Source organism: Mytilus californianus, unplaced genomic scaffold (genome assembly GCF_021869535.1).
Source record: "Mytilus californianus isolate M0D057914Y unplaced genomic scaffold, xbMytCali1.0.p SCAF_7, whole genome shotgun sequence".
Lineage (NCBI taxonomy): Eukaryota > Metazoa > Mollusca > Bivalvia > Mytilida > Mytilidae > Mytilus > Mytilus californianus.
In genome coordinates, this window is record NW_026262723.1 from 30,524,527 (window position 1) to 30,551,644 (window position 27,118).

At 32.1% G+C, this 27,118-nt stretch overlaps 1 protein-coding gene across 5 annotated transcripts; it reads right to left on the minus strand.

The window, feature by feature from the left end:
- Nucleotides 1-8,583: 8,583 nt before the first annotated feature.
- Nucleotides 8,584-27,072, minus strand: LOC127708287 (uncharacterized). Of its 5 annotated transcripts, none has more exons than XM_052213133.1 (6): nucleotides 27,010-27,072; nucleotides 23,572-23,961; nucleotides 18,210-18,602; nucleotides 16,319-16,402; nucleotides 15,392-15,480; nucleotides 8,584-8,883 (listed from the first exon to the last, which is right to left on the minus strand). In XM_052213133.1, the coding sequence occupies exons 1-6, from the start codon at nucleotides 27,050-27,052 to the stop codon at nucleotides 8,773-8,775; spliced, it is 1,110 nt and encodes a 369-aa protein (XP_052069093.1). In that variant the 5' UTR covers nucleotides 27,053-27,072; the 3' UTR covers nucleotides 8,584-8,772. The 5 variants fall into 5 exon arrangements, 4 of the variants coding, with proteins under 4 accessions (XP_052069093.1, XP_052069092.1, XP_052069094.1 ...); XM_052213132.1 differs by lacking the exon at nucleotides 8,584-8,883 and adding an exon at nucleotides 11,094-11,458; XM_052213134.1 differs by lacking the exon at nucleotides 8,584-8,883 and adding an exon at nucleotides 13,774-14,034 and having other exon boundaries at nucleotides 23,758-23,961.
- Between the last annotated feature and the right edge of the window lie 46 nt (nucleotides 27,073-27,118).

Below are 27,118 nucleotides of genomic sequence, written 5' to 3' on the forward strand. Positions count from 1 at the left end.
TTTGAGACTAAGTAAGTAGAAAAATATTAATTTTCTGCGTACTTTGTTGCTTCCGAATTAAGAAATAATTGATGCAAGCTATGCTTTATTGTAGTTTTAACATGGGTAGGCATTATATTCGTGATTATTTTTGCTCGAACGATAGCGATGCCTACCCATGTTAAAACTACAATAAAGTATAGCTTGTATCAATTATTTCAATTCTGATTAGGACAATTACGGTAATTTCTATGTTCGATGTGTATAAGTGTAGAGCGTTTGTGTAGGCTCTTCCATGAACCTCCCTGTCAGTTTTTATCTAAATAGTTCAAACCAGTTTAATTTCGCAAAGTTGTAAATCTAAAATTCAAAATTGAAACAGAAATTAACAAATTTATTAACAAGAACAATATTCGTGTCACTATATAACAGAAAAGTTATAATTGAACGTCTTCTACTTTGGAGGTCAATTTCTGTAACACACATTTACAAGTCAGTTGTCAATGGCGGTGGACGCACACGGGGAATCAGGTAAGTCTTTATTTACTAAATTAATCGTAAATGTGCCGCCGGAAATTGTAGCATTGGTGAATAGGTTCATATCTGATAGAGGATTCCTTGACAAAGTAGTACTGACATTCGCGACTTAGCAGGAGGGGCCCTTTGACACGGATTCATTGCAATTGGCATAACTTGCGGTAGCTACACCCTGTAAAGTTGATGAAAGGGCACGCCTTTGTGCATCTGATGGTCCAGGAACGTAACTTTCTAACGATTTAATGTTTCTATGACCCGTTACTGACATGATAGTTAAATCATCGACCCCGGCGCGTTTCAGTCCAGTACCAACGGTAGCTTTAATACAATGATTGGTGTATCTGTAGGAAAGGCCCGATTCATTTGAAATCCATGGCATCATTTGACTCAATTTGTTTTTCCCCATTGCTTGATTAGCATACCAGCAATTTGGTTTTGGATAAAGCAATGGCTGCCGAAACAATGCATTACATTTAGGACTCAATTTAGATAAATAAAAATCCAAACTTGCCACTGGACAGATTATATCTTCTAATTTTTCATACATACGGACCTCTTGACGGTTTTCATGGGAATCAACTCCATTGTGAGTTTTATTGGCTTCGTTATATGTCATGTTGTAGTAAGTATGACCCTTGTCATCTTTGAACTTTCCAAAAGATGACTTTTTCAAGCTGTTTAGCCCCTCCTGTCCTCATCTACCAAAATTTAACATCAAGTCCCAGAAAACTTTATTTTGTAGTGTTACTGGTGAATCTGTGTTAAAAAGCCCACTGGAATACAAACGCTGTACGTCTCCTTCAGCTACAGGTTTTTTGTGCACCGTAACATCTTTGCCGGCTCTCTTGAGGGTTTTAATCATTCCCGTTATTACATGATTAGATGTCATAAAGGCATTATCTTTCATTAAATTAACATTACGGTTAAATGGTGGACTTGTGAGATGACGGGATATTGCTGCACGTATTCCAACTAATGCAGATTTGGAATAATCTGTTCCTTTCTTTGTTTGCAGGCTTTGGTAGAAAAAGCTTGATCTGTCGTTTAATATGGAGCTTTCAAGTTCCTCAAATTTGTCATTGTATTGGTTTTCTGTCAACCATCCTGAAATTATAATTTTAAAATTATTTTACTATTAGAGTTAATGTAAATATTCACTTTTGTAATATGCAAATTTGGAAATGAATGATGTTTTAAGGCCATTATTCTTTATTTTATTTTATCGGTTAACTGATTCGCAGACCAAATTTTTGTCAACACTTTCATAAATAAAATTTGAAATTTCATGCTTATTTTTTACTAGATATTAGGTTGATACATACACGTGTACAAGGGACTTCCAAGCTTTGTGAACTTAAATACTAAAATACTTATATATACAAATATTTTCAGGTTGAAAAAATGTAAGCTAACAAATTAAAAAATAAAGGTCTTATTAATGTGTGGTGTAGTCAGAGGTTTAAGATAAGCATATTTTTTACGTCATTGGATCATTGTCTTGAAATTCACAATATTCATCTTAAATTTGAGCTTCCTGAATAGTCTTGTTGTAGTACTATACACACGACATGCAATGATCATGCATATATTTTTAGTTCATGATTTGTTTTTTTATGAAGATTAAAATTTAAACTGAATGACCTTCTTGTTGCATTTGTAAATGGATTGAAAACCTTGGTGGTATATTGGTAATTACGCCTATTTTTTTAATAGGAGAATGGGGTTCGATTCCCTGCTAGGGTCAATCCATTTTATTATATATGAAACAATTTTGTCATTTCAGTACTACAGTATTAATAACCTGTACTTTATTTATCGTCAGATCATATCTTTCGTACTTCGAATGAAATTGTTATATGCATGCTTTTTCAATAGCAGGAAAACCCATAATACGATGATAGTATATTGTTGTGTACAAGTAATTTTTTTTACCTCTGAAAAGGCGCACTCCCCAATCAGTTTGTTGCTTAGTTGTCTCTTCCACTCTGGCCTGAGCCAACATATCTATGTGCTCTCTGCTTGGCATTTCTTTGAACCTTGGTTTCTTTAGGGGTGGTTCTGGTTCTAACAATGGTTCTGGTTCTAACACTGGTTCTGGTTCTACCACTGGTTCAGGTACACCTTGAGTGAAAGTTATTGATGATAGTTCGTCATCTGATTGTGAACTCTCATGCTCAAACTGGAATATGGTTTCTTCTGTGAGGCGATTAAACATTGAAGTGACAGAGGCATCGCAAATTTCATGCCTAAATACTCTCTTGGTCTGTCCAGATGACAAAGACTGAATTACATATTGAACAACAGAATTGTATTGTCTGTGGTGGTCTACAATCTTATAAAGTTGCCCTCTGTGATCTACTTTTAGCCCAATTTGCAACGGTATTGTCCGTGCGTATTCCATTTTGTTTGTAAACAAGCAGACGATATATGCAATGTGTTTTTCAGAGGGAGGGGTTCTGACCATTCAACATGAACGTTGCTGTATCTAGGTCAAATATGTCAATTGCGAATTGTAACAAATTGTTGTCATTGTAAAAGTATTAGTAGCAAAAGGTGCATCAGTTAATAGTTTAAAAGTATTTTAAGTTAATGAATTATATTAAATGCATGCCAATTTGATAAAATTCATTTTTCTGCAGTAGTCAATATTCGCATGTGCAAACAAATATAATTGGATTTCGAGCATGGGTTTGTTTACAAAGCTAAAGAAGCACGTCATATTAGAATTCCTGTTAATGATGTACGCACAGGATCTATCATTATAAAAAGTAAACGCAGCTTTTGAAATGAAATTCACATTTTTACAAAAATATAAACATTTAACTTATATTCCCTTTATCATTCATTTAATCCTAGATAAATATTATGTAATATAAAAAATATTTGCTGTAAAATGTGTAAAATGTAAAATAGATTTCTGAAAGCCTTTTGTTTGTGCTAATTCATTTCAACATACACTACTTCGGATACCCTATAACTGACAAATAACTGACGACCAGAAGACAGTTTGAATAAAAAAGGGGATTTCTATATGTGAAATTGTTTAAAAATTACGGCATCATCATACCAGAAATGACTGTATCATCAATCCAGTACATATATATTTTGTTTAACCTACTTAATTACAGTACTTGTTCGGTAAAGCTAGTCTCAAAATGTATATCAGTATAGCATGTAGAGCAAATAGTGAATCTGCTATTAGTCCGCTCCTTGTGCTGCATACACTACTGGACGAAAATTATAACGTCTGTAATGTTGGATTGAAAAAGAGGCGGAAAAAACAACAGTATAATAAAAATTACAAAAAATCTAAAGACGAAGACAATTGATGAGGCAAAACTCGAAGTTTATTTAATGTGTTTACGATGGGACACAAGGTCAAGCTCATAAACTAAGACACTTAATATATTTTAATATACAGCATCTAGTAAATTCAAATATTCATAAAAATCAATTTTAAAATATTCGTTAAGAGTATTTTCAAAGAATGACATAAAACAAATGTTAAGTACTTTATAATGTTATTTCTACGAGTAACTGCACTATGATAAAATGATAATATAATTCGTAGTTTTGAGTAAGGTATATATTTATACCGATACCGTTCGAGCTAGTTTGAAATGTTTACCCTGTAGATTCAATACAGTTCAAATTGCGATCAATACAGAACTATTCAATGACCCTTCATTCAATTCAATACGTTTGTTTTTCCTTATTGTCTGCAAGTGATTAGTCTGAACATAACATCACTGAATTTAACACAAAAGATAAATCTGAAAATTAACAGAATGTTGAATATGACTAAATACTGTTTTGTGCACTCTTTAAATAGATGTTCTGATAAGAATGGTCGATTTAGTTCAAACAGTTTACTAGCGTAGATGAAGTTATTCAATCAAAGTACAATATGACAATCTAATCCAAATTAAATATATATGAGTTTGACATAATAATGTTATCTCATTTTAGTTATCAAATAAACAATTATCACGATGATGATCCACGAGAAATTGTTCTAAAGTTGGTAAAACTTTTTGCAGCATTTATGTTTTCCACCCATTAACCGAATAAGCTAGTTCCGGTCTAGTTGTTTAGGTTCTGTTGAAGATGAAACTGGTTTTCACTGGACGGCTACATCCTCAAATTAATGAAAAATAAAGAAATGTTCAATCATGCATGCAATCTATATACATATGCAACGCAATACAAGTGCGTAGTGATAATACGAACTACGTACACTTATACAATAGCTACATGCCAGAAAACAGTGGCCGTATAATCTCGTAACTGTTGGTGTTTTTTCCTTAAGATAAAAAAGCTTTTAATTTATATCTCAGCGGTTGAACCATTCACCAGTTCCTAAGGAATAATCATGTATGCACGTTCACATGAAAAGTGATTAAAAACATTCTTATTTCCAATTTCAAAGTGAATGCTCAAACCAGTAGATACTTTTTGATGTCGAATACAGTTAATCGAACAAGTTATTCTAGGAAAGATGTGTGTATCCTGCAGTCTTGGGATATAAGCAGACATTGGGATATGTTTGCCTCGTAAACCGTTAGAGAATTGGACAAATCATATCTTATAAATAGAGTATCAAAAGAAAAATTAAACCCATAAAAGGAAATGAAGAGAGCAAAAAAGTGTAATAAAACGATCTATAAACGACGGAACAATAATGTTAAATTTCTTTACCGATTACTTTCAATCTAAATACTTAGAGTATATATGTAACTCCTGTGTGTGCTGCATTCGTTTTGAAAGCCTCATATTGTAAACATCGAACAGGATTTGGTATCTATACTCCAAGTAGTTGCAAAGAAGGCACCTTATGAAAAACATGCACGCTTTCGATCTGTTAACTACATTCAATTTGTTTACCTCACGACAACTCATTGATGTACATGCATCTGAAATACAAATCTGCTAAAAACGGGCATTGTCTAAACATAAAGACAGTTTGTGTATCAAGTATAAATAAGAAGATGTGGTATCAATGCCAATGAGACAACTCTCTATCCAAGTCACATTGTATAGATAGTTAACAATTGTAGGTCAAAGTACGACCTTCAACACGGAGCCTTGACTAACACCGAACAGCAAGCTATAAAGGGCCCCAACATGACTAATGTAAACCTTTTTAAACAGGAAAACCAACCTGCTAAGGTGGAGGAAATTTATAATTTCAAAATTAAAATCGTGTCGTTTGTCAGAGACTCTGGTACTAAGATGACTGCTTATGTCAAATTCGAGGTATAAGTATGAAAACGAAACGGAGGAAGCCGTGTCTGTCTTTTCTTTAATTTCTAGTTCTGAAGGATATATTAATGGAACCCAATCAGAACAGATGTTTATTGAAAGAACATCATCAATATATCTGAATATGCTGAATGTGAAATTAAATGATCTGACTTTTTTGGTCTTCTTGTTTTTGACAAGTGTCTGAAGGAACTCCGACTCATATGAAAATAAGAAGAGGCACACAGGTCGTTTCCCTGGGAATGCTGACAATTTCTTGAAAAATTCTACCACCAAATTCAACAAAAATGTTGTCAAATAGACACTCCAGCAAACTGATCACTTTTTCCTCGGTGTTGCATGTTTTAACTTTTTGTTCACTGTTAAAAAATATACTGTCTGGTATCTCAAAGCAATTTTTACCATTTGTATATTGAAAAGCATTGTGGTTTTTTTTTCTTTCAGACGATTTTCAATTTCACATGGGGAATGGTGGTGTAAAGGGTTAAACAATTAAAGGTTTGATATAATTAATTTCAGAGGAAGATTGAGATTTAAAGTTATCCAGAGTTTTCATAATCCACATATTGTTAATACCACTATGCGAGTAAACAGTTTGACGGTATTTCTGAAGACCATCTTTCACTGTGGACAGAATTTTGGTTAATCTTATGGACAATTCCTTTGTAGAATATACAGATAAGCCTGCAATGTACCATTGCTTGTACCGAATTTTGTGAAGCTAAAGTATCCAATTCAAATAAGGTAAGTACTCAGATTTGCTGTTCAATGTAATGTTTATTGAAGCCCTGAAGGACCTATGATTTGGACAAATCTCATCCTATCCAAATGGTATGTTTTGTATGTGGGATTACATAAGTGCTAATTTATTCTTAATTCTTTTACAAGACACTCGTAGTCGTACGATTTACATACAAAAACAATGTTATTTGAAGCTTTGTCCGCAGGAACAACAAAACATTTATCGTGAAGAGATGATAGACATTTCACAGCTTCTTTATCTTTGAATACAGACTTTCGTCGATCACTCACACAGTTTAACCATACTCTTGCAATAGTAAAAACGTACTTGACTTGTTTACCCTATACAACAGACACTCTATGCAAAACATAATGACAGATTGAAAGAATGTGTCCTACGTATGATTTCGTTTTAAAGAATGTGCAAAAACATATCGTATGTAAGGGGGTGGACCAGAGGTAATGGAAACAACTCTTACAAATGTATTGGAAGTCATTTGTGCGTTTATTACCTAGCATAAAATTGAAACAGCGATGAAGCATTTATGTTGTTTATAGTTGGCTGTGAGAATGAAGCAGCAAGATCTAGGAAAATTGGACAAGTAAGACGACACCAAACATTAAATTAATGCACTGTTTCTTTTTGAAGCTACATAATCCAAAGCTGAATAGGTAGAACATTACCATTCATACATGAAATTCATACAAAAAACGCCTATTTACTGAGAATTGTTTTGAACGACTCCGTGTCTTGTAAAATCATTTAGATAAAAACTTGAAAATTTGAGAAACATTGAATTGGAAAAATATGGATTATATAATGAAGTTATAAGGTTTTAGTGCTAAGTTTTTGGTAAATAGGCTGTTCTGAACTGTATGGTTTGGTTTTTGAATAAAAACGGCACTATTCTAGAAGATATGATCTGAACATCCATCCTAGTACAAATTAATCCTAACATATAATCTACATTAGCACTAAGATAGTACTTAGATAGTGACAGACTGTCAAAACAATGAATTTCAATAGGGTCTGTTTACTGATAACAGGGACATTTTGTCGTCTGGGAAGAGAAACTAATACATAATGTTCGTGCCAAGGGCATTTGTCCCATAATGAATATTACTGTTTTTCCTTATAAACATGACAACAATTATTATTAGGAAATGCAATTTTCACTTAAGCACACGGAAAGAATGCTAAGAGAGGATGTAGAAGGTTGTGTATTGAAAAAAATGAATTTTGTCCAAAAAATTTTCCTTTTTTCTTGTGCCTGTAAGCCAACTTGTTTAAAGATTTTGAAAAATTCAAACGGTCAAATTTAATAAATGTTGACTTATAACCAATATTTTTTTTAACATTTTTTTGCAGGAATTACACGACAAATCATTCTTTAGGCAGAATTCGAAAAATAAATGTGTTATCTGAGCTTCCCAGAATATTCGCATTATCAACAATTTGAAAACATTTATTTTAATTAAGGCTTATTAACATGATATTTCAGATTTACTTTAAAATATGTTTCTACTTCTCATTTTAGCAGCCATGAGTATTCCTAATGTGAACATGTGCAAACACACACAGAAATATATGCCTACTTGTGTTTTCGGCCGTTTTTTTATGGTATCTCGAAACTAGTCATATTCAATATACCCTAAACATAAAATGCAACTTGGAATTTCAACAAGACTTCAACAATATGAAGAGATGATGCATGGACCTTACTTTTTCAATGGTCCAAATATAAGAAAAATGAAACAAGAGGAATATGTTTGGATTACCAAGGTCTACGCCCTTAAGAAAGGGATAACACATATTTTGTTAAAAGGCACTCTTATTAGAGCAAAACAATTTTTGGAACAGACATTCTCAAGGTGCTTGATTTCCTGATTGATAATATATTCTTACGTTTGGACTAGGTATTTGTTTTTATAAAAATAAATCAGCATCCATTTGGAAACCAAATGTGCTCCTCTTCTTGTCGCTCTTTTTTTTCATTTGCCTGAGTCAGACTTCACTTCGGATCTTCTAAGAAAGAATTATTATTGTAATAAGAGAATCCGAATTATTGTATCAAATGAATCCACCAATTATTGTATCAAATGAATGAACCACCATTTATTGTAAAAAGAAGTTGGTTGATATCTGCGTAATGTAGCATGGTCTGTTTACTGTTCTTTTCCCTCAGACTCTCAACAGACGAACTACATCTGTGAGAGCTGGTTCTGATTTTTACATGTTCGGGGGGAACTAGCTTAGAACAATGCCTTTGGTGGTGTATGGCATTGCTGCCGATGTAAAGGCAGGCCGGGCGTTGTTGCCGATGTAGAGGCAGGCCGGGAACAACAACAGGAAAGAAAACCAAACTAGAACATCAAGAAACTCGCTATTAATTTAATAAAGAAATAATTACAATATAATTTCAAGGTACAAAGTTTGAATGTCAAAATAAATATAAAACAATAATAAAATACTACAAACAATTCAAATTAAATATCAAATAATAACAATAATAATTACTGTTAAATTCAACCTCTGAATTAAAATATTAGTTACTTATAAACTTTATTTATTCTTTTTCCAAAATAAAATTAAAAGAAAAATACTTTAAAATCTAAATTATTGTCAAAATCCAGAGACTCACCTAGAAAATCAAGAAACTCGCTATTAATATTATAGCGGCTTGATCAGTTTATATACTAATTTCTGAATGTCCTAGTAACCCTTAACTGATTGCAACAAACAAAAGAATTTATGCTTTATGAGATATAAATAAAGTTGCTGACGCAGGTTGACCGCTGTCTAACTTCTAAGACCTTATGTTAAACTCTGCCAGACATACAACAGGAGGTCAGTCTGGCATCAGCCGAAGTTTTATAGAAGAGATAAGTTCAATAGTTTATTAGAGTACTTATCCGACACATTTGAAACATAAAATCAAAGGAATAATTGTAACGTCATCTATATCCAAAATTTATGTCAAATATCTATCACAATATATCACTCTCCTTAGAAATTTTTGACTCCAAAATTGAATAAATAAAAAAAAAATATTTTAAAGAAATTGCATACAATTTTATGTTTACTATATTAATCTGAAAATGGATTTATAACTTTTAATTATTAACGTAAATAAATAATTAATATCCATATTAAACCTCAAAACAATATAGAAGACAAGCAATTGATAAGATTGCGATGCAAAAAAAAAATAAATTAAAGTACAGTATTTTGTTTTTGATTTTAAGCGATAAAAAAAAAAAACTTGAATCCTCTTTTTTTAAATATTTTTCTCTTTTTTTTTCCTTTTTTTCCATTTTTGAGACTGCATGTTAATCATACTGTTTGATTGGTGGTTTTATTGTAATTCTTTATAAATCAATTGATGTCTATGATGTTACAATATTTTGGTATTAATTTTAAATCGTTGTTCTTGAAAGTTTGTTACCCGCATGCTTACAATTGAACGTTTATTTTTACATGTACAGTTAATGAAATTTATAATTAAAAATATATGCAAAGTGTTTAAACAAAATGTTGCAAAAATATATGAAATATGAAAAGACTAGAATAAAACTTTAACAGAATTTGAATTGCTTACTTCAGTCTCTAAGTTACTGTTTAATCGTTTTTATGGCGTTCCTGCTTCTGAGGTTACCCATTATATTAAATATTTGTGGCGTCCCTGCTCCTGAGGTAGCCCTTTTTGTTAAGTATTTGTGGCGTCCCTGCTCCTGAGGTAGCCCTTTATTTAGTATTTGTGTGGCGTCCCTGCTATTCAGGTAGCCTATGCAATATGCTTGCATATATATATATATATATTAAATTATTATTACTTTGTACCGGTATTAGATTATCCAACAGTAAACGGCAACAAGAATTTGTCTAACTTGTTCCTATTAGGTAACTTACAAACAAGAAAATTTACTTTCTGTTACCCTAAATGAAAGTTGAACCTAATCTTAAAGATGACTGATTGCAAATGATAATATTGACAAGCGTTTGAAATACAAACATAGTTCTAATTAACATCATTCTGAAAAGTTATTCAATGGATGATTTAAATGAATAAAATTTTACAACATTTTATCAAAATAATTTTATAACTTATTTTAACAGTATTTTAATAAAGTTTTTCTAAAAATTTTAAGACATGAAACTCAATACGATTTGTGAAATGAGAATGAACATTTTGTTTCATAGCTGAAAATTTAAAATTTAAAATTTAGATTGTAAAATAGATTTTAAATAAGCATTTGATGTACTCACAGTTTCATGAAATATGTTTACAATAAATATACACAACAATATAACTTTAAAGTTATTAATGTCACTGATGTTGATAAAAGGTTTTCTTTGAAAAAAAGGCATTATATATATGTTCTTTGATATTCAGCTGGTGTCGTTGTTTAATGGTGTATTCTGATTAATTCACAAATAAATCATTTACTGGAAAAACATATACAATTAAATAGTCCGAACGGTACAAAAATAATGTTCAAATGTAAATATTCCTGTTCGAATTGTCGAAACGCTAGCATGCTGTAATGTCTGGATGTCGATGTTTGGTGTCAGCTTTTAAAAGTCGTCCAACATTTATAAACGGGCCTCCACCAATTATTGTAATAAGAGAATCCGAATTATTGTATCAAATGAATCCACCAATTATTGTGTCAAATGAATGAACCACCATTTATTGTAAAAAGAAGTTGGTTGATATCTGCGTAATGTAGCATGGTCTGTTTACTGTTCTTTTCCCTCAGACTCTCAACAGACGAACTACATCTGTGAGAGCTGGTTCTGATTTTTACATGTTCGGGGGGAACTAGCTTAGAACAATGCCTTTGGTGGTGTATGGCATTGCTGCCGATGTAAAGGCAGGCCGGGCGTTGTTGCCGATGTAGAGGCAGGCCGGGAACAACAACAGGAAAGAAAACCAAACTAGAACATCAAGAAACTCGCTATTAATTTAATAAAGAAATAATTACAATATAATTTCAAGGTACAAAGTTTGAATGTCAAAATAAATATAAAACAATAATAAAATACTACAAACAATTCAAATTAAATATCAAATAATAACAATAATAATTACTGTTAAATTCAACCTCTGAATTAAAATATTAGTTACTTATAAACTTTATTTATTCTTTTTCCAAAATAAAATTAAAAGAAAAATACTTTAAAATCTAAATTATTGTCAAAATCCAGAGACTCACCTAGAAAATCAAGAAACTCGCTATTAATATTATAGCGGCTTGATCAGTTTATATACTAATTTCTGAATGTCCTAGTAACCCTTAACTGATTGCAACAAACAAAAGAATTTATGCTTTATGAGTTATAAATAAAGTTGCTGACGCAGGTTGACCGCTGTCTAACTTCTAAGACCTTATGTTAAACTCTGCCAGACATACAACAGGAGGTCAGTCTGGCATCAGCCGAAGTTTTATAGAAGAGATAAGTTCAATAGTTTATTAGAGTACTTATCCGACACATTTGAAACATAAAATCAAAGGAATAATTGTAACGTCATCTATATCCAAAGTTTATGTCAAATATCTATCACAATATATCACTCTCCTTAGAAATTTTTGACTCCAAAATTGAATAAATAAAAAAAAAATATTTTAAAGAAATTGCATACAATTTTATGTTTACTATATTAATCTGAAAATGGATTTATAACTTTTAATTATTAACGTAAATAAATAATTAATATCCATATTAAACCTCAAAACAATATAGAAGACAAGCAATTGAGAAGATTGCGATGCAAAAAAAAAATAAATTAAAGTACAGTATTTTGTTTTTGATTTTAAGCGATAAAAAAAAAAACTTGAATCCTCTTTTTTTAAATATTTTTCTCTTTTTTTTTCCTTTTTTTCCATTTTTGAGACTGCATGTTAATCATACTGTTTGATTGGTGGTTTTATTGTAATTCTTTATAAATCAATTGATGTCTATGATGTTACAATATTTTGGTATTAATTTTAAATCGTTGTTCTTGAAAGTTTGTTACCCGCATGCTTACAATTGAACGTTTATTTTTACATGTACAGTTAATGAAATTTATAATTAAAAATATATGCAAAGTGTTTAAACAAAATGTTGCAAAAATATATGAAATATGAAAAGACTAGAATAAAACTTTAACAGAATTTGAATTGCTTACTTCAGTCTCTAAGTTACTGTTTAATCGTTTTTATGGCGTTCCTGCTTCTGAGGTTACCCATTATATTAAATATTTGTGGCGTCCCTGCTCCTGAGGTAGCCCTTTTTGTTAAGTATTTGTGGCGTCCCTGCTCCTGAGGTAGCCCTTTATTTAGTATTTGTGTGGCGTCCCTGCTATTCAGGTAGCCTATGCAATATGCTTGCATATATATATATATATATATTAAATTATTATTACTTTGTACCGGTATTAGATTATCCAACAGTAAACGGCAACAAGAATTTGTCTAACTTGTTCCTATTAGGTAACTTACAAACAAGAAAATTTACTTTCTGTTACCCTAAATGAAAGTTGAACCTAATCTTAAAGATGACTGATTGCAAATGATAATATTGACAAGCGTTTGAAATACAAACATAGTTCTAATTAACATCATTCTGAAAAGTTATTCAATGGATGATTTAAATGAATAAAATTTTACAACATTTTATCAAAATAATTTTATAACTTATTTTAACAGTATTTTAATAAAGTTTTTCTAAAAATTTTAAGACATGAAACTCAATACGATTTGTGAAATGAGAATGAACATTTTGTTTCATAGCTGAAAATTTAAAATTTAAAATTTAGATTGTAAAATAGATTTTAAATAAGCATTTGATGTACTCACAGTTTCATGAAATATGTTTACAATAAATATACACAACAATATAACTTTAAAGTTATTAATGTCACTGATGTTGATAAAAGGTTTTCTTTGAAAAAAAGGCATTATATATATGTTCTTTGATATTCAGCTGGTGTCGTTGTTTAATGGTGTATTCTGATTAATTCACAAATAAATCATTTACTGGAAAAACATATACAATTAAATAGTCCGAACGGTACAAAAATAATGTTCAAATGTAAATATTCCTGTTCGAATTGTCGAAACGCTAGCATGCTGTAATGTCTGGATGTCGATGTTTGGTGTCAGCTTTTAAAAGTCGTCCAACATTTATAAACGGGCCTCCACCAATTATTGTAATAAGAGAATCCGAATTATTGTATCAAATGAATCCACCAATTATTGTGTCAAATGAATGAACCACCATTTATTGTAAAAAGAAGTTGGTTGATATCTGCGTAATGTAGCATGGTCTGTTTACTGTTCTTTTCCCTCAGACTCTCAACAGACGAACTACATCTGTGAGAGCTGGTTCTGATTTTTACATGTTCGGGGGGAACTAGCTTAGAACAATGCCTTTGGTGGTGTATGGCATTGCTGCCGATGTAAAGGCAGGCCGGGCGTTGTTGCCGATGTAGAGGCAGGCCGGGAACAACAACAGGAAAGAAAACCAAACTAGAACATCAAGAAACTCGCTATTAATTTAATAAAGAAATAATTACAATATAATTTCAAGGTACAAAGTTTGAATGTCAAAATAAATATAAAACAATAATAAAATACTACAAACAATTCAAATTAAATATCAAATAATAACAATAATAATTACTGTTAAATTCAACCTCTGAATTTAAATATAAGTTACTTATAAACTTTATTTATTCTTTTTCCAAAATAAAATTAAAAGAAAAATACTTTAAAATCTAAATTGTTTTCAAAATCCAGAGACTCACCTAGAAAATCAAGAAACTCGCTATTAATATTATAGCGGCTTGATCAGTTTATATACTAATTTCTGAATGTCCTAGTAACCCTTAACTGATTGCAACAAACAAAAGAATTTATGCTTTATGAGTTATAAATAAAGTTGCTGACGCAGGTTGACCGCTGTCTAACTTCTAAGACCTTATGTTAAACTCTGCCAGACATACAACAGGAGGTCAGTCTGGCATCAGCCGAAGTTTTGTAGAAGAGATAAGTTCAATAGTTTATTAGAGTACTTATCCGACACATTTGAAACATAAAATCAAAGGAATAATTGTAACGTCATCTATATCCAAAATTTATGTCAAATATCTATCACAATATTAGGACAAGCTAGCATAATCCGTTCACTCTACGTTGTGCTATATAGATGATGTTCTCTCATTAAATAAGGAAAACATGTGAACTATATTGAACGAATCTAAAAACATTGGTAAAGAAAGCTTTGGTTTTTGTAATTGAAAAATGAAAATTGAACTATGATGAATTAAACGTTGTCGTATTAGCAGTTGAGATCGCACAGTGTGTTTTTGATAATCAAGATTTAGCCACAAAAACTTTGACATACTTTACAGACAGTCAGGTGGTCGTATGCATCATCATTAAAGAGATTGATAATTGTTTCATCTATTCTTTCAAAGAGTTGTAAGACTAAGACAATATCTGCAAGTTACTGTATCATTAAGTCGAAACGTTTGATCTTGTCAATTATTCAAACTTTGTGAGATGTCCCAAACACATTATGACCGCTCCTTGGCTCCCCTGTATCTTGGGCAGAACTGACACGTCTACTTACACACAATCAGTGATTCGTGCATACTTAGTCAGGCCAGTGCAAGGTACATTTTCAGTTTTGCACTATATCTGATTTTGCTCTAGTTTTCATGCGTAGCTTATGTGTCTTGCGCTAAAATTGGGGGAGCCATCTTTTTGATGAATTTGTTTTTCAGGAAAGAGATTATCGCAGGTTTGATAGGCTATACGTTCACATTTAGAAATTAAACAATGCTGCAGTACCATTTTCCATAGACATTAATCATATTCCTACCTTCCATTGTCTGTATTTCCATACCGCTACACTAACTATGATACCAATAAGACCAATAGCAATCATCACACCTGTCACTATGAGGTCAACTGTAATTATATAGTTTATGTTTAAACTTCGTGCAACCCGTCCTTTTTCATTTCCATTAACCAAAAAAAAAAATGAATAAATAAACAACAGCAAAAATAGGAACTACACAAACATATTCCTTTATAAGCAGTAACTGATTACAATGAAACAATCGCATCAATATCACCAAGTGATACATGTGAATGATACATGTAAGTTGTAAAGTTTAAATCATTATTACGACAATTTATGGACGTCAACATTTATTGTTTGACCGTTACGAATGCTTTGAATACGACTTGTGCCACTAGAGTAGCTGGAAATGTTTATCCTTCGTAAATGAATCCACCCTGGTTTTTCTTTGGTTATCCTTAGTATTCTCTGTAGAAGTATACTAATATCATATTTTATATCGCTACCGTATTATTTGTTTTTATTATTTTATTAGGGGGATTTTAATTGCCACGTTGTATCTTCTCTGTGCTTTAAACCAGAAAATCAAAAAAGATGAATGACTGTTAGGCTATCAATAGTAATCCGTTAAATGTGTTTCACACAAACCGTGTCTTTACAATTCTATGAATTTACGGCATTGATATAATAGGAAACTAATAGTATCAAGACAACATGATAATCTTACAATCCATGAATAAAAACCAAATGTGAACTAGTGTTATGTAAACAATCAGGCATTCTTTGTTATATTTATTTATTTTTTATTAGATATATTTACAAACGATTCATATGAAATCTTATTTTTATTTCTGATTTGAAATTAACAAAAAAAGTTAGTCATGACTATTTAAATTTGAAAATATGTACTCATGACATAAACAATTTAAAACACGCAATTATTACCTTTGTTTGTATTTGAATTTTCTGCATTTTCGTTCGATCCAGGACAACTGCCTGTGCAAATTGATGGTGTTGTTAGTTTTTCAGCTAAAAAATAAACAAAAGGGTCCCAAGAGCCTGAATCGCACATCAAGTGAAAATATGCCATTATGATATTTACTCCTACCTGTACTGCATTCAGATATCTTTGCTGATTTGTTAATCTTATTCAATGATATTTTTGTAGATATTGTATTGATGATGAATTTTACTGTTGACAGTTTATACCTATCTATTAAAGTTTTCGAGGTAATTATGCAAAATTATAAGAAAAAGTAAAAAATCTTCATTTAAGGGCAAAACAAATCCTATAAGGAATCCTACATTTCGGCAAATTTGACAATTTCGACTTAAAGGAGAAGATTTAAGAAAAAAGTTTATGACGATGGACGACGGCTGTCAAGTGACTGCAAGCGCTCACATAACCGTTTAGTCCTGGTGAGTTAAACAGGGAAAAGAAAACCAATTATTACAACAATAAATATGTGTGCATGTATTTGATATATGATTAGTCCATTCTCCATTCTTAAAAAAATAGAGAGATATGGTATGATTGCCAATGAAGCAACTTTACACCAGAGATCAAATAGTATATACGTTTGCAACTATTTGATTCACGCATTGTATTTGGTCAAAATATATGTGAGTAACGCTGTTACCCAATACAGATATTGTACACACATAAACATCTTTGTAAAAAATCATTTGTAGCAAAATATTTGTTCGGTTAAAGCTTTTGCTCATATCTAAATTTTAATGACAAGATATCAAAACGAGGCTATTTTGGAAAGTTTTAGTGTTTTGCACTAATATGAGAAATGTGAAGCCTTTATGCCAATATGTAAGACAGCATTTAAAAATACAAATGCTGCTGTCCAACAGACTCATATCTTAAGAACGTCTAAAGGATACTATTTGGTAGTTTTATACAGTTTATAATACTACCTTGTTTGCAAATTCAAGGGGTCTAAAGAGTTGCCTCATCATATATGCATATCTTCTTCCTTAGTTTGAACGTTCATTTAACATTTTAAACAGTTTCAATCTATAATAGTCTTTCGAAAATGGCAGATAGTCTTGTTTGTGTTTTTTGTTCAAACACCCGAGATTTACACGTACGTAAAAGAGAGACGAACGATAACAAAGGAATACTAAAACCCATAAGTCGAAAACAAACTGACATTACCAAGGCAATTAACGAAAAACGGCAAAAAGTCAAACAGAACACAAAACACAAAAAGAAAACTAAAAACCGGGCAACACGACTCATACAAAAAACCCGGGAGTGATATCAGGTGCTCCGTTAGATTGATCAGATCCTGATAAACATGTGGCACCCGTCGTGTTGTTGTTTAAGTAAACATCCTGTGGTTAGTCTAATTAGTATATATAAAACATTGGTAGAACTGAACTATATGCTCCCCAGACGCGGGTATCGTTCATAACATTGAAATCACTAGCAACAATATCAGCTATCTTTCACGCTGTAAGTAAAATTGTGGCCAGGTTGCATCTAGAAACACCAGGTCCTTTACTTTCATCTGTTTGTAAATCTTGCTTGTTGATACTGTATATCCATGTAAATTATCCAATATTCATTCAATAACCCTAAACATGCTAAAGTACTGTACATTCAGAAATTATTGCGTGCATTTATTATTGCGATTATTCAAAAATGGACAAAATGCGAGTTTAATTATTGCGATTGTTGCAATTTAAAAAAAAAAAAAACCTGCATGAAGGCCTATGTTTCAGTTATCAGAATACTCACCCTGTCGCATTATTTGCATTAATAAAAACCTCGCAATACTTTTTTCTGAATTTACAGTATCCAGAAATATATTTTGGTACTTACAGAAAACTTTTATTGTGGGGGAGTCTGTATAAATACTTTTCTCTGTCAAATCGGAATTAGCAATGCAACGTATGATTGCTTGATTGTCTTCACTCATTACCTGAATCGTAAGAACACTTTTACCATTGAAATAGCACATGTCATCAATTGGATTAAGTTGCATTGTTGTGTTTGCATAGATATCAGCTAAGATATGTCCTTGACGGAACTTTTGGAAAATAAAGCTTGCTGGTGGGTTTCCGACAATCCCATTACAAACAAATGTAACAATGTCTCCTTCCTTTATATTAAGTGGCGAATTTGTAGACCTCGTTGATTTTCTAGTAGCAGCTCGTTGGGTTGGTGTTGTTGATGCGTTGAAAAATGTGGTTAGTTGAGGTTTGAGAGGCAAAACTACAAACAAATGTAAGCAATTTTAAAAGAGTAGGTGCAATAACGGAATCCAGTCATTTCGTACCATAACCATTTCGTACCATTGCCATTTCGTACCCAAAATTACCATTTCGAAAAAATGCTAAACCATTTCGTACCATATGGAAAAAAATGCTTTACCATTTCGTACCGTATGGGAAAAAAATGTTGTATCATTTCGTACAATATGAAAATTGAACTTTACCGTATCATACTTGGAACATGAAAAATATTCAGTTTTAAATGGGAATATAAGTATGGAATTTATTATATGACAATTTTGTTTTAATAAGCAATTTCCCTTATACTGACCCAGTTCGTTTTAATAATTGTTTTATGTTTTATATATATATATATATATATATAGTGTTTTTATATATTGTCTAGTGACGAAATGTTTGTATTTATATAATGAAATGTATAAATTATTATATATACTTGTATAGATTTTAAAATTACGTAACGCATACTGTATATAATAATTTAAATAGTCTCTCATAATTCTTTTTAGAATGGATGTTAATGTTTATGTTAAACATGTGGTAAGACTTTAATAAAATATTGAATCTGAATCTATATCATTTATCTATCAAACAAAACCCACTATTTAAGATGATTGCATAAAAAATAAACATCAATAATTGTTTGTTCACGTTATAATGAATTAAGATTGGTATAAATAGCATACAATGGTACGAAATGGTAAACATTATAATCTTCCATATGGTACGAAATGGTATACATTATAATCTTTCATATGGTGCGAAATGGTATACATTATAATCTTTCATGTTATACGAAATGGCAATGGTACGAAATGGTTATGGTACGAAATGGTTTTTGGTATGGTGCGAAATGAGTGGTACAAAATTGTAATGGTACGAAATGACTATGATTCATAATAACAATATCAAATTCATTACTCATAAATGAAACCATATGATAAAGTGAAATTTATCGGTTTTTAATGAGCTACTATTTAGAAGCATTACCAACTAAAACAAAACTATTTAAAACAAATCAGATCTCGTTAAATATTCTGAATTGAGCTGCTATTAAGGCTAAAACATACTTGTTTTTTTTTAAATAACAAAATATAATGTTGAACAATTTGCTGTCCATGTATTTGCAGTGTTCCAGAGACAAAGCAACAATCGAAATAGCCTGTCGGCATTACATTTTGGTAAGCATTTAATAATGCTGATTTAGACTCTATTGACTCGAGTATTATTGTTGGTACAAACTGTCCTAAATTAAGAAAAAAATGTATTTTCAGGGATAATTGATTCGCTATATTGCCAAACTTTGCCAAATATCCCAAACATGACTCATTCAGATCATCATACTAGTGACAATAGCAATAGTACACATACACAGCCATGTTCAGTTCTCCTTAAAGACATTTTGGATTTTGATGACTGAACAACACTGTCTCATTTCGAAATGTGGAACTAATGGCTGCAAAACTTGTGAAATTTTAATAACAGATGCTCAATTCACTAGCAATTTAACTAAAAAGTCTTATTTTACTAGAAGTTACGATGATCTGAATTGTAAATCTATAAATGTCGTCTACGGATTAAAGTGTAACCTTTGCGGATTGGTTTACGTCGGTGAAACTAAAGGAAGGCTAAACAAACGTATGTGCGGCCATAGATCAGATATCAACCTCAATGCAAACGACATTCTGTACCAGAATTTTAATCAGCCTGATAATTCCATCGTTTCTATGACAGGTCGTATTATCGAAAAAATATACCACAAGACTAACAATCCTCAACTTGCAACGCCTCTCCGTAGACAAAAAAGAGGACTACTGGATTCGACATGGGAACTGCGACACCATATGGTTGTAATGACAAAATTTATGGTATAGGTATTCTATCTACTCCTTCCTGTAGCTCGGTGAATGCGATGACTATTTTCAACTCTACTTCTCGACGTAGACGCAGTCATGGTCATCGTCATTATACATCACCTACTTTGCATGATGTCTCTATTAATGACTTGCTGCCATTTATACAAAAGTCGTTAGGTATTCATCACATTCGCACGAAAATGTATTCATTACCCCTTTCAAACTTTATTCTCTGTTCAATTTAAGTTTGGAAACCACTGTTACAAACCCTTATTCAAACCAATACAAACTTACAACTATCATTTCGGATATTGCAAGTCACAGAATTTTCAAACCAGTTCGCATTGGAAAAGATGAAAAAGAGAAAAGATCTTTTCTTAAACTTTCCTTTGCCAACAAAGGTCTCGATGGCGTCAACGTAGGCAATATCCTTCATCATAAATTACTTCAGTCGAAAATACCTCCTTATTTTAAAGATCAGTCTGTACCAATAATTTCTTATACCTATACAAAACCAATTGCAACTAAAATTTTCAATTACAAACACGTTTTGCAGGATCTCAACATTGACGAATTCAAGTCTTAACCTCCTTATTGCACATGTGCTAGTTCCCAATTCACATATTATCCGGCTGGCCACGTTATGACCGGAGACCCCAACATTGTCAATAACACTTCCCTGCGAAATTTATTATCCAAAGGTCCGACTTACTTGAGCTTAAATCCATCAATTGGAAATACAACTTCAAAATATTGATGGATTCAGTCGAGGATTATGCCAGGCAATGGGCTAAACGCGAGAAAGAAGGCGTAGATATATACTCTTTGGAATGGATTTAGGCTGTGAGGTCGTTGATACAAATCCGAATTAAGAAACTGAATGGGCCTATCAATACCCACGCTACGTCAATTTTTAAAGACCAAAATGTTGCAAAGCACTTGCACTACCTCCAAGACAAATATGGTTGTTGTCCCCGCAGATAAAGCCCCAAACAACATCGTTTTTGTGTGTAAAAATCATTACATAAACTGCTTGACAAATGAATTAGGTATTGACAATTCATTTGGAAACTCAACATATACCCTCACGACACTTACCAAAGAGGAAATCCTGGATAATCATAGGTCTGTTCTATGTTCCTTTGGAATTTCAACCAAAGATGAAGAACTGGATCTTCCATCACTGTATTGGATACCTAAACTACATAAGTGTCCTTACAAACAACGGTATATTGTTGGGTCTTCCAAGTGTTCCACGAAACCTTTTTCTAAATTATTAACATCTAATTTATCAGCAATCAAAGCCGGGTTCCAAAGTTATTGTGAAACTGCCTATTCTAGAGATGATGTGAATCATATGTGGATACTAAAAAATTCCAAAGATCTTTTAGAGTACATACAATCTATGACTCTCTCATCTCAATAGTATTAAAACATTTGACTTTCCTACACTTTACACAAGTATTCCCCATTCCAAACTAAAAGACAAATTGAAAGAGTTGGTATTACTTAGTTTCATTAAAAAGAATGGCAAACGTAGATACAAGTATCTTGTCTTGGGGAGGGATAAATCCTACTTAGTAAAGAATCACTCTGATACAAACAAAAAATTCTCTGAAACTGACATTATCAATATGCTTGATTTCTTGATTGACAACATATTTGTTACGTTTGGAGGACGAGTTTTTCAACAGACTGTCGGAATTCCAATTAGAACCAATTGTGCCCTCTTCTTGACGACTTGTTTCTTTATTATTATGAGGCTGACTTCATACAGGAACTTCTTAGAAAGAAAGATAAGAAGCTAGCAATATCCTTTAACTTTACGTTCTACTATATAGATAATGTTCTTTCACTAAATAATACAAAATTTGGTGACTATGTTGAACGAATCTATCCCATCGAACTAAAGATAAAGGATACTACAGATACAGTTAAGTCTGCCTCATATCTTGACTTACATCTAGAAATTGACAATGAGGGTCGGTTGAAAACAAGACTTTACGACAAAAGAGATGATTTCAGCTTCCCAATTGTGAATTTTCCATTTCTATGTAGCAACATTGCAGCAGCGCCTGCATACGGAGTATATATCTCCCGATTGATACGATATTCCCGGGCTTTTATTTCCTTTCATGATTTCCTTGATAGAGGATTGCTGCTCACAAGGAAGCTATTAAACGAAAAGTTCCAAATGGTGAAGTTGAAATCATCCCTTCGTAAATTTTACGGACGCCATCACGAGTTGGTTGACCGTTATGGAATGACCGTTTCACAGATGATATCGGATATGTTCCTTATGTCGTAACTACAATACCCTTCTCTTTTCACGAATGTGACCTACCGAATTAGACTATTTACCGGATTTATAATAACATAAGCAACATGACAGGTGCCACGTGTGGAGCAGGATCTACTTACCCTTCCAAAGCACCTTAAATCACCCCAAGTTTTTGGTGGGGTTCATGTTGCTTAGTCTTTGGTTTTCTATGTTGTGTCGTCTGTGCTGTTGTTTGTCTGTTTGTATTTTTATTTTTGGCCATGGCGTTGTCAGTTTGTTTTCGATCTATGAGTTTGACTGTCCCTCTGGTATCTTTCGTCCCTATTTTGCCAATACTCTATGGGAAGTTTGATGACTTTTAACATTTCAATTTGGGGTTCACGAGATCCATGACAACTGACATCCGACTTATGATAATGAATCAAAATCACACTTAATTTGTAAAAAAATGATGAAGTTGATGTGAGATAAATTTAGGTAAATCATATTTGTTTTCATAAAAAGCAAGAAATCCAGGATAGCACAACCCCACCGTAACCATATCCTCTCCAGCTTGAAGCTCGGGATCCGCTTGTTTTGGATATATTTCTATAAATTTAAAGTTTATGGACTTTGAGAAGGCCATGGTTGTAACTCCCGCAGGCAAAGTAGAAGGTTATTTATTCTGTCTGTTTTGCTGGTATAGATCCTGTCATGTTGAAGTATTTATCTTAGTTGTTTTCAAATTGTTGCGGTTTATGCGGTCCTAATAAGGATTGAGCAGAAAATCATTTCTGACAAATAAAATGTAATAAGTGATAACTTCATCTTACCTTGTACATTTATCTGTGTTGCGTATGATTCTACAGTATATTTTTCGAAAGTCCTCCTAATTTGATATGTAATTCTACATTTATAACGTGCATTGTCTTGACATTGTAGATCGGAAAAGGTAATTGCTGCTGGTGATGACGATAACGTATGTTTTGGTAAATCAATTCTTTCCGATAAATAATTACCTTTAGCAGTCAATCTTGGTACTGCTGATGATGTAAATACAACTATATCTTCGTAAGAATGTGAGGTTTTATTTTTGTACAAGAAAAATAAGGAAAGAATGTCTTCTCCTTCCGCTTTATTGAATGAACATTCCAATGAAGTATCATTGCTTCCAAGTAATCCGCTTCTGTTTTCATTGATGAAAATTTCAAATGCAATTGTTCCTGATAAAAAGTAAAGAAGAAAAAGCAGATTAAGATATTTCCTGGTAAACTTTCTTTATAAAGGATGAATACACGCCATATATGAACAACTAGTTACGGATGTGAGGGTGTAGTCGTATAAACTTTTACATAGATTTTTTTTTAAATTCAAAAAGAGGGACGAAAGATATCAGTGGGACAGTCAAACTCATAGATCGAAAACAAACTGACAACGCCATGGCCAAAAATAAAAAGACAAACAGATACAAACAGTACAGATGACCCTCATTGTCAATTTCTAGATGTAATTCAAGATATGAGGCAGACTTAAATGTATCTGTAGTATCCTTTATCTCTAGTTCGATGGCATAGATTCGTTCAACATAGTCACCAAATTTTGTATTATTTAGTGAGAGAACATCATCTATATAGCGGAACGTAAAGTTAAAGGATATTGCTATCTTCTTATCTTTCTTTCTAAGAAGTTTCTGTATGAAGTCAGCCTCATAATAATAAAGAAACAAGTCGGCAAGAAGAGGGGCACAATTGGTTCCCATTGGAATTCCGACAGTCTGTTGAAAATAACGTCCTCCAAACGTAACAAATATGTTGTCAATCAAGAGATCAAGCATATTGATAATGAAAGTTTCAGAGAATTTTTTGTTTGAATCAGAGTGATCCTTTACAAAGTAGGATTTATCCCTCCCCAAGACAAGATACTTGTATCTACGTTCGTCTTTCTTTTTAATGAAACAAAGTGATACCAACTCTTTCAATTTGTCTTTTAGTTTGGAAAGGGGAATAATTTTGTAAAGTATAGAAAAGTCAAATGTTTTAATACTATTGCAAGATGAGAGAGTCTTAGATTGTATGTATAAAATATCTTTGGAATTTTTTAGTATCCACATCTGATTCGCGCCAGCTCTAGAATAAGCAGTCTAATAATAACTTTGGAACCCGGCTTTGATTGCTGATAAAATAGATGTTAATAACTTAGAAAGAGGTTTCGTGGAGCACTAGGAAGACCCAGCAATATACCTTTGTTTGTAAGGACACTTATGTAGTTTAGGTATCCAATACAGTGATGGAAGATCCAGTTCTTCATCATTGGTTGAAATTCCAAAGGAACATAGAACAGACCTATGATTATCCAGGATTTCCTTTTTGGTAAGTGTCGTGAGGGTATATATTGAGTTTCCAAATGAATTGTCAATACCTAATTCATTTATCAAGCATAATATCTTTATGTAATGATATTTACACACAAAACCAAGTTGTTTGGGGCTTTATCTGCGAGGACAACAACATATTGGTCATGGAGGTAGGACAAGTGTTTTGCAACATTTGGGTCTTTAGAAATTGACGTAGCGTGGGTATTGATAGGCTCATTTAGTTTCTTAATTCGGATTTGTATCAACGACCTCACAGCCTTAATCCATTCCAAAGAGTACATATCTACGCCTTCTTTCTCTCGTTTAGCCCATTGCCTGGCATAATCCTCGACTGAATCCATCAGTATTTTGAAGTTGTATTTTCAATTGATGGATTCAGGCTCACGATATTTCGGACCTTTGGATAATAAATTTCGCAGGGAAGTGTTATTGACAATGATGAGGTCTCCGGTAACAACATGGCCAGCCGGATTATATGTGAATTGGGAACTAGCACAGGTGCAATCAGGAGGTTTAGACTTGAAGTCGTCAATATTCCCATTTTTCTAAAAATAATTTATGATATATACATTTCTTGCTATCTATCTTAAATTATAAAAGTCTGTATATGCAAATATATTATAAAAAAAGAAAATATTTACCCTGCAAGGGTATCTAAAACAAACTCTAAATATTTTAATTGATATTAAATAATTTTTATTGGATCACAAAATATAACTTTAAGACAACATACTTTTCATTTCCTCTTTGCATAGATTTTTAATATAATATTTCTACATACATTTCATGTGTAACTTTGTTATTTCGTTTTGACCGAAAAGAAAGATAATGGCATTCATCTCCAAAACAATTTATTGTACAAAAAATATTTGTTTGAGAATAAACTTCCATTGAAGTTTCTATCTAAATATCCTAGGTGGTAAGGATATTTACGGTTTGAAAACAATTACAAACTTTCACTTATTGCTTTATAGATTAATTTTTATCCCTATATCCCGATATTTTAGATACAATAAAAGTTACTGAAAGTTAATTCAAAGCCAATTACAACCAATCACGTTCTCCCAGACTAAAGAATCATTCAGTACAAATCAAACGGGTTTAGTGTAAAGACGTCATAAACAGTCTCAGAAACGCATGACCTTGCTCACTGCCAAACTATTAGATATAGAAGAATGTATGCCTACATCACATATATCACAATGACCTTAACATTACGGATACTACCGAAAGTAAAAGTGTTCAATATTTTCATCTTTCCCCTGAGAATTACACTGAAGGACAACTTCAACTTCTAATCTATGACTGACATGATTATTTCAACTATTCACTTGTCTCCATTTCTCAGCGTTAACATACTATTGCTACATCGTAAGGCCTTTAAATATCTCAGTTAAAATGTACCCATCGTGCTTTTTTACACTGTATGAACTTCATTAGAAGGAGTCTGCTCCATTCTCACAAACTGCTCAAAAGGATTTATGAGGAAGAACGACTGAAATCGACACTATATAAGTCGGTTATAAAAAAAGTTATTATGGTCACAACCAAAAATTGGTTGACCAATAAAATGTGTCGGTGAACCAACTCACTAGCGACATATTCGAACGTTTTAAGATCTTTGTATAGCAGTATAGTCGTCTGATCTATACTTTTATCGATTACTTCAAGTTCCCGATTGTGAAATTTTGACTAAGTGTGAATCAGCATGGCTTGTAATGCATGCATACCAAGTGTTCGGATATTTTATTGACTATTCAATCGTAATGCCAAGGATTGGTGATAAAAATCGAATAAACACATGTAATAATTTACATGTAATATTAAAAAAAAAACCATACGGAATGCAAATGTATTACGAAAATATAAATAAAAAAGAGTAAATACATATATATACCGTGTAGTTTTAAGAATGCTGTTAAAACAAACAAGAATAACATGTCCGACTGCCCTTCGGAACTCAATCTACCATAACTCATGCAGATATATATTTGTATTGTATACAA

Bases quoted from the DNA above. Each gene is read 5' to 3' on its own strand.
- LOC127708287 (XM_052213133.1), bottom strand. From the start codon at position 27,052: ATGTTATTCTTGTTTGTTTTAACAGCATTCTTAAAACTACACG. The intron at 15,481-16,318 runs GTAATAATTGCG...ATATAATTACAG, and splicing joins AAATTCAAATACAAACAAAG to TTGACCTCATAGTGACAGGT. The intron at 8,884-15,391 runs GTAGGAATATGA...TTGATGTTCTAG, and splicing joins GGAAATACAGACAATGGAAG to TTTGGTTTTCTTTCCTGTTG.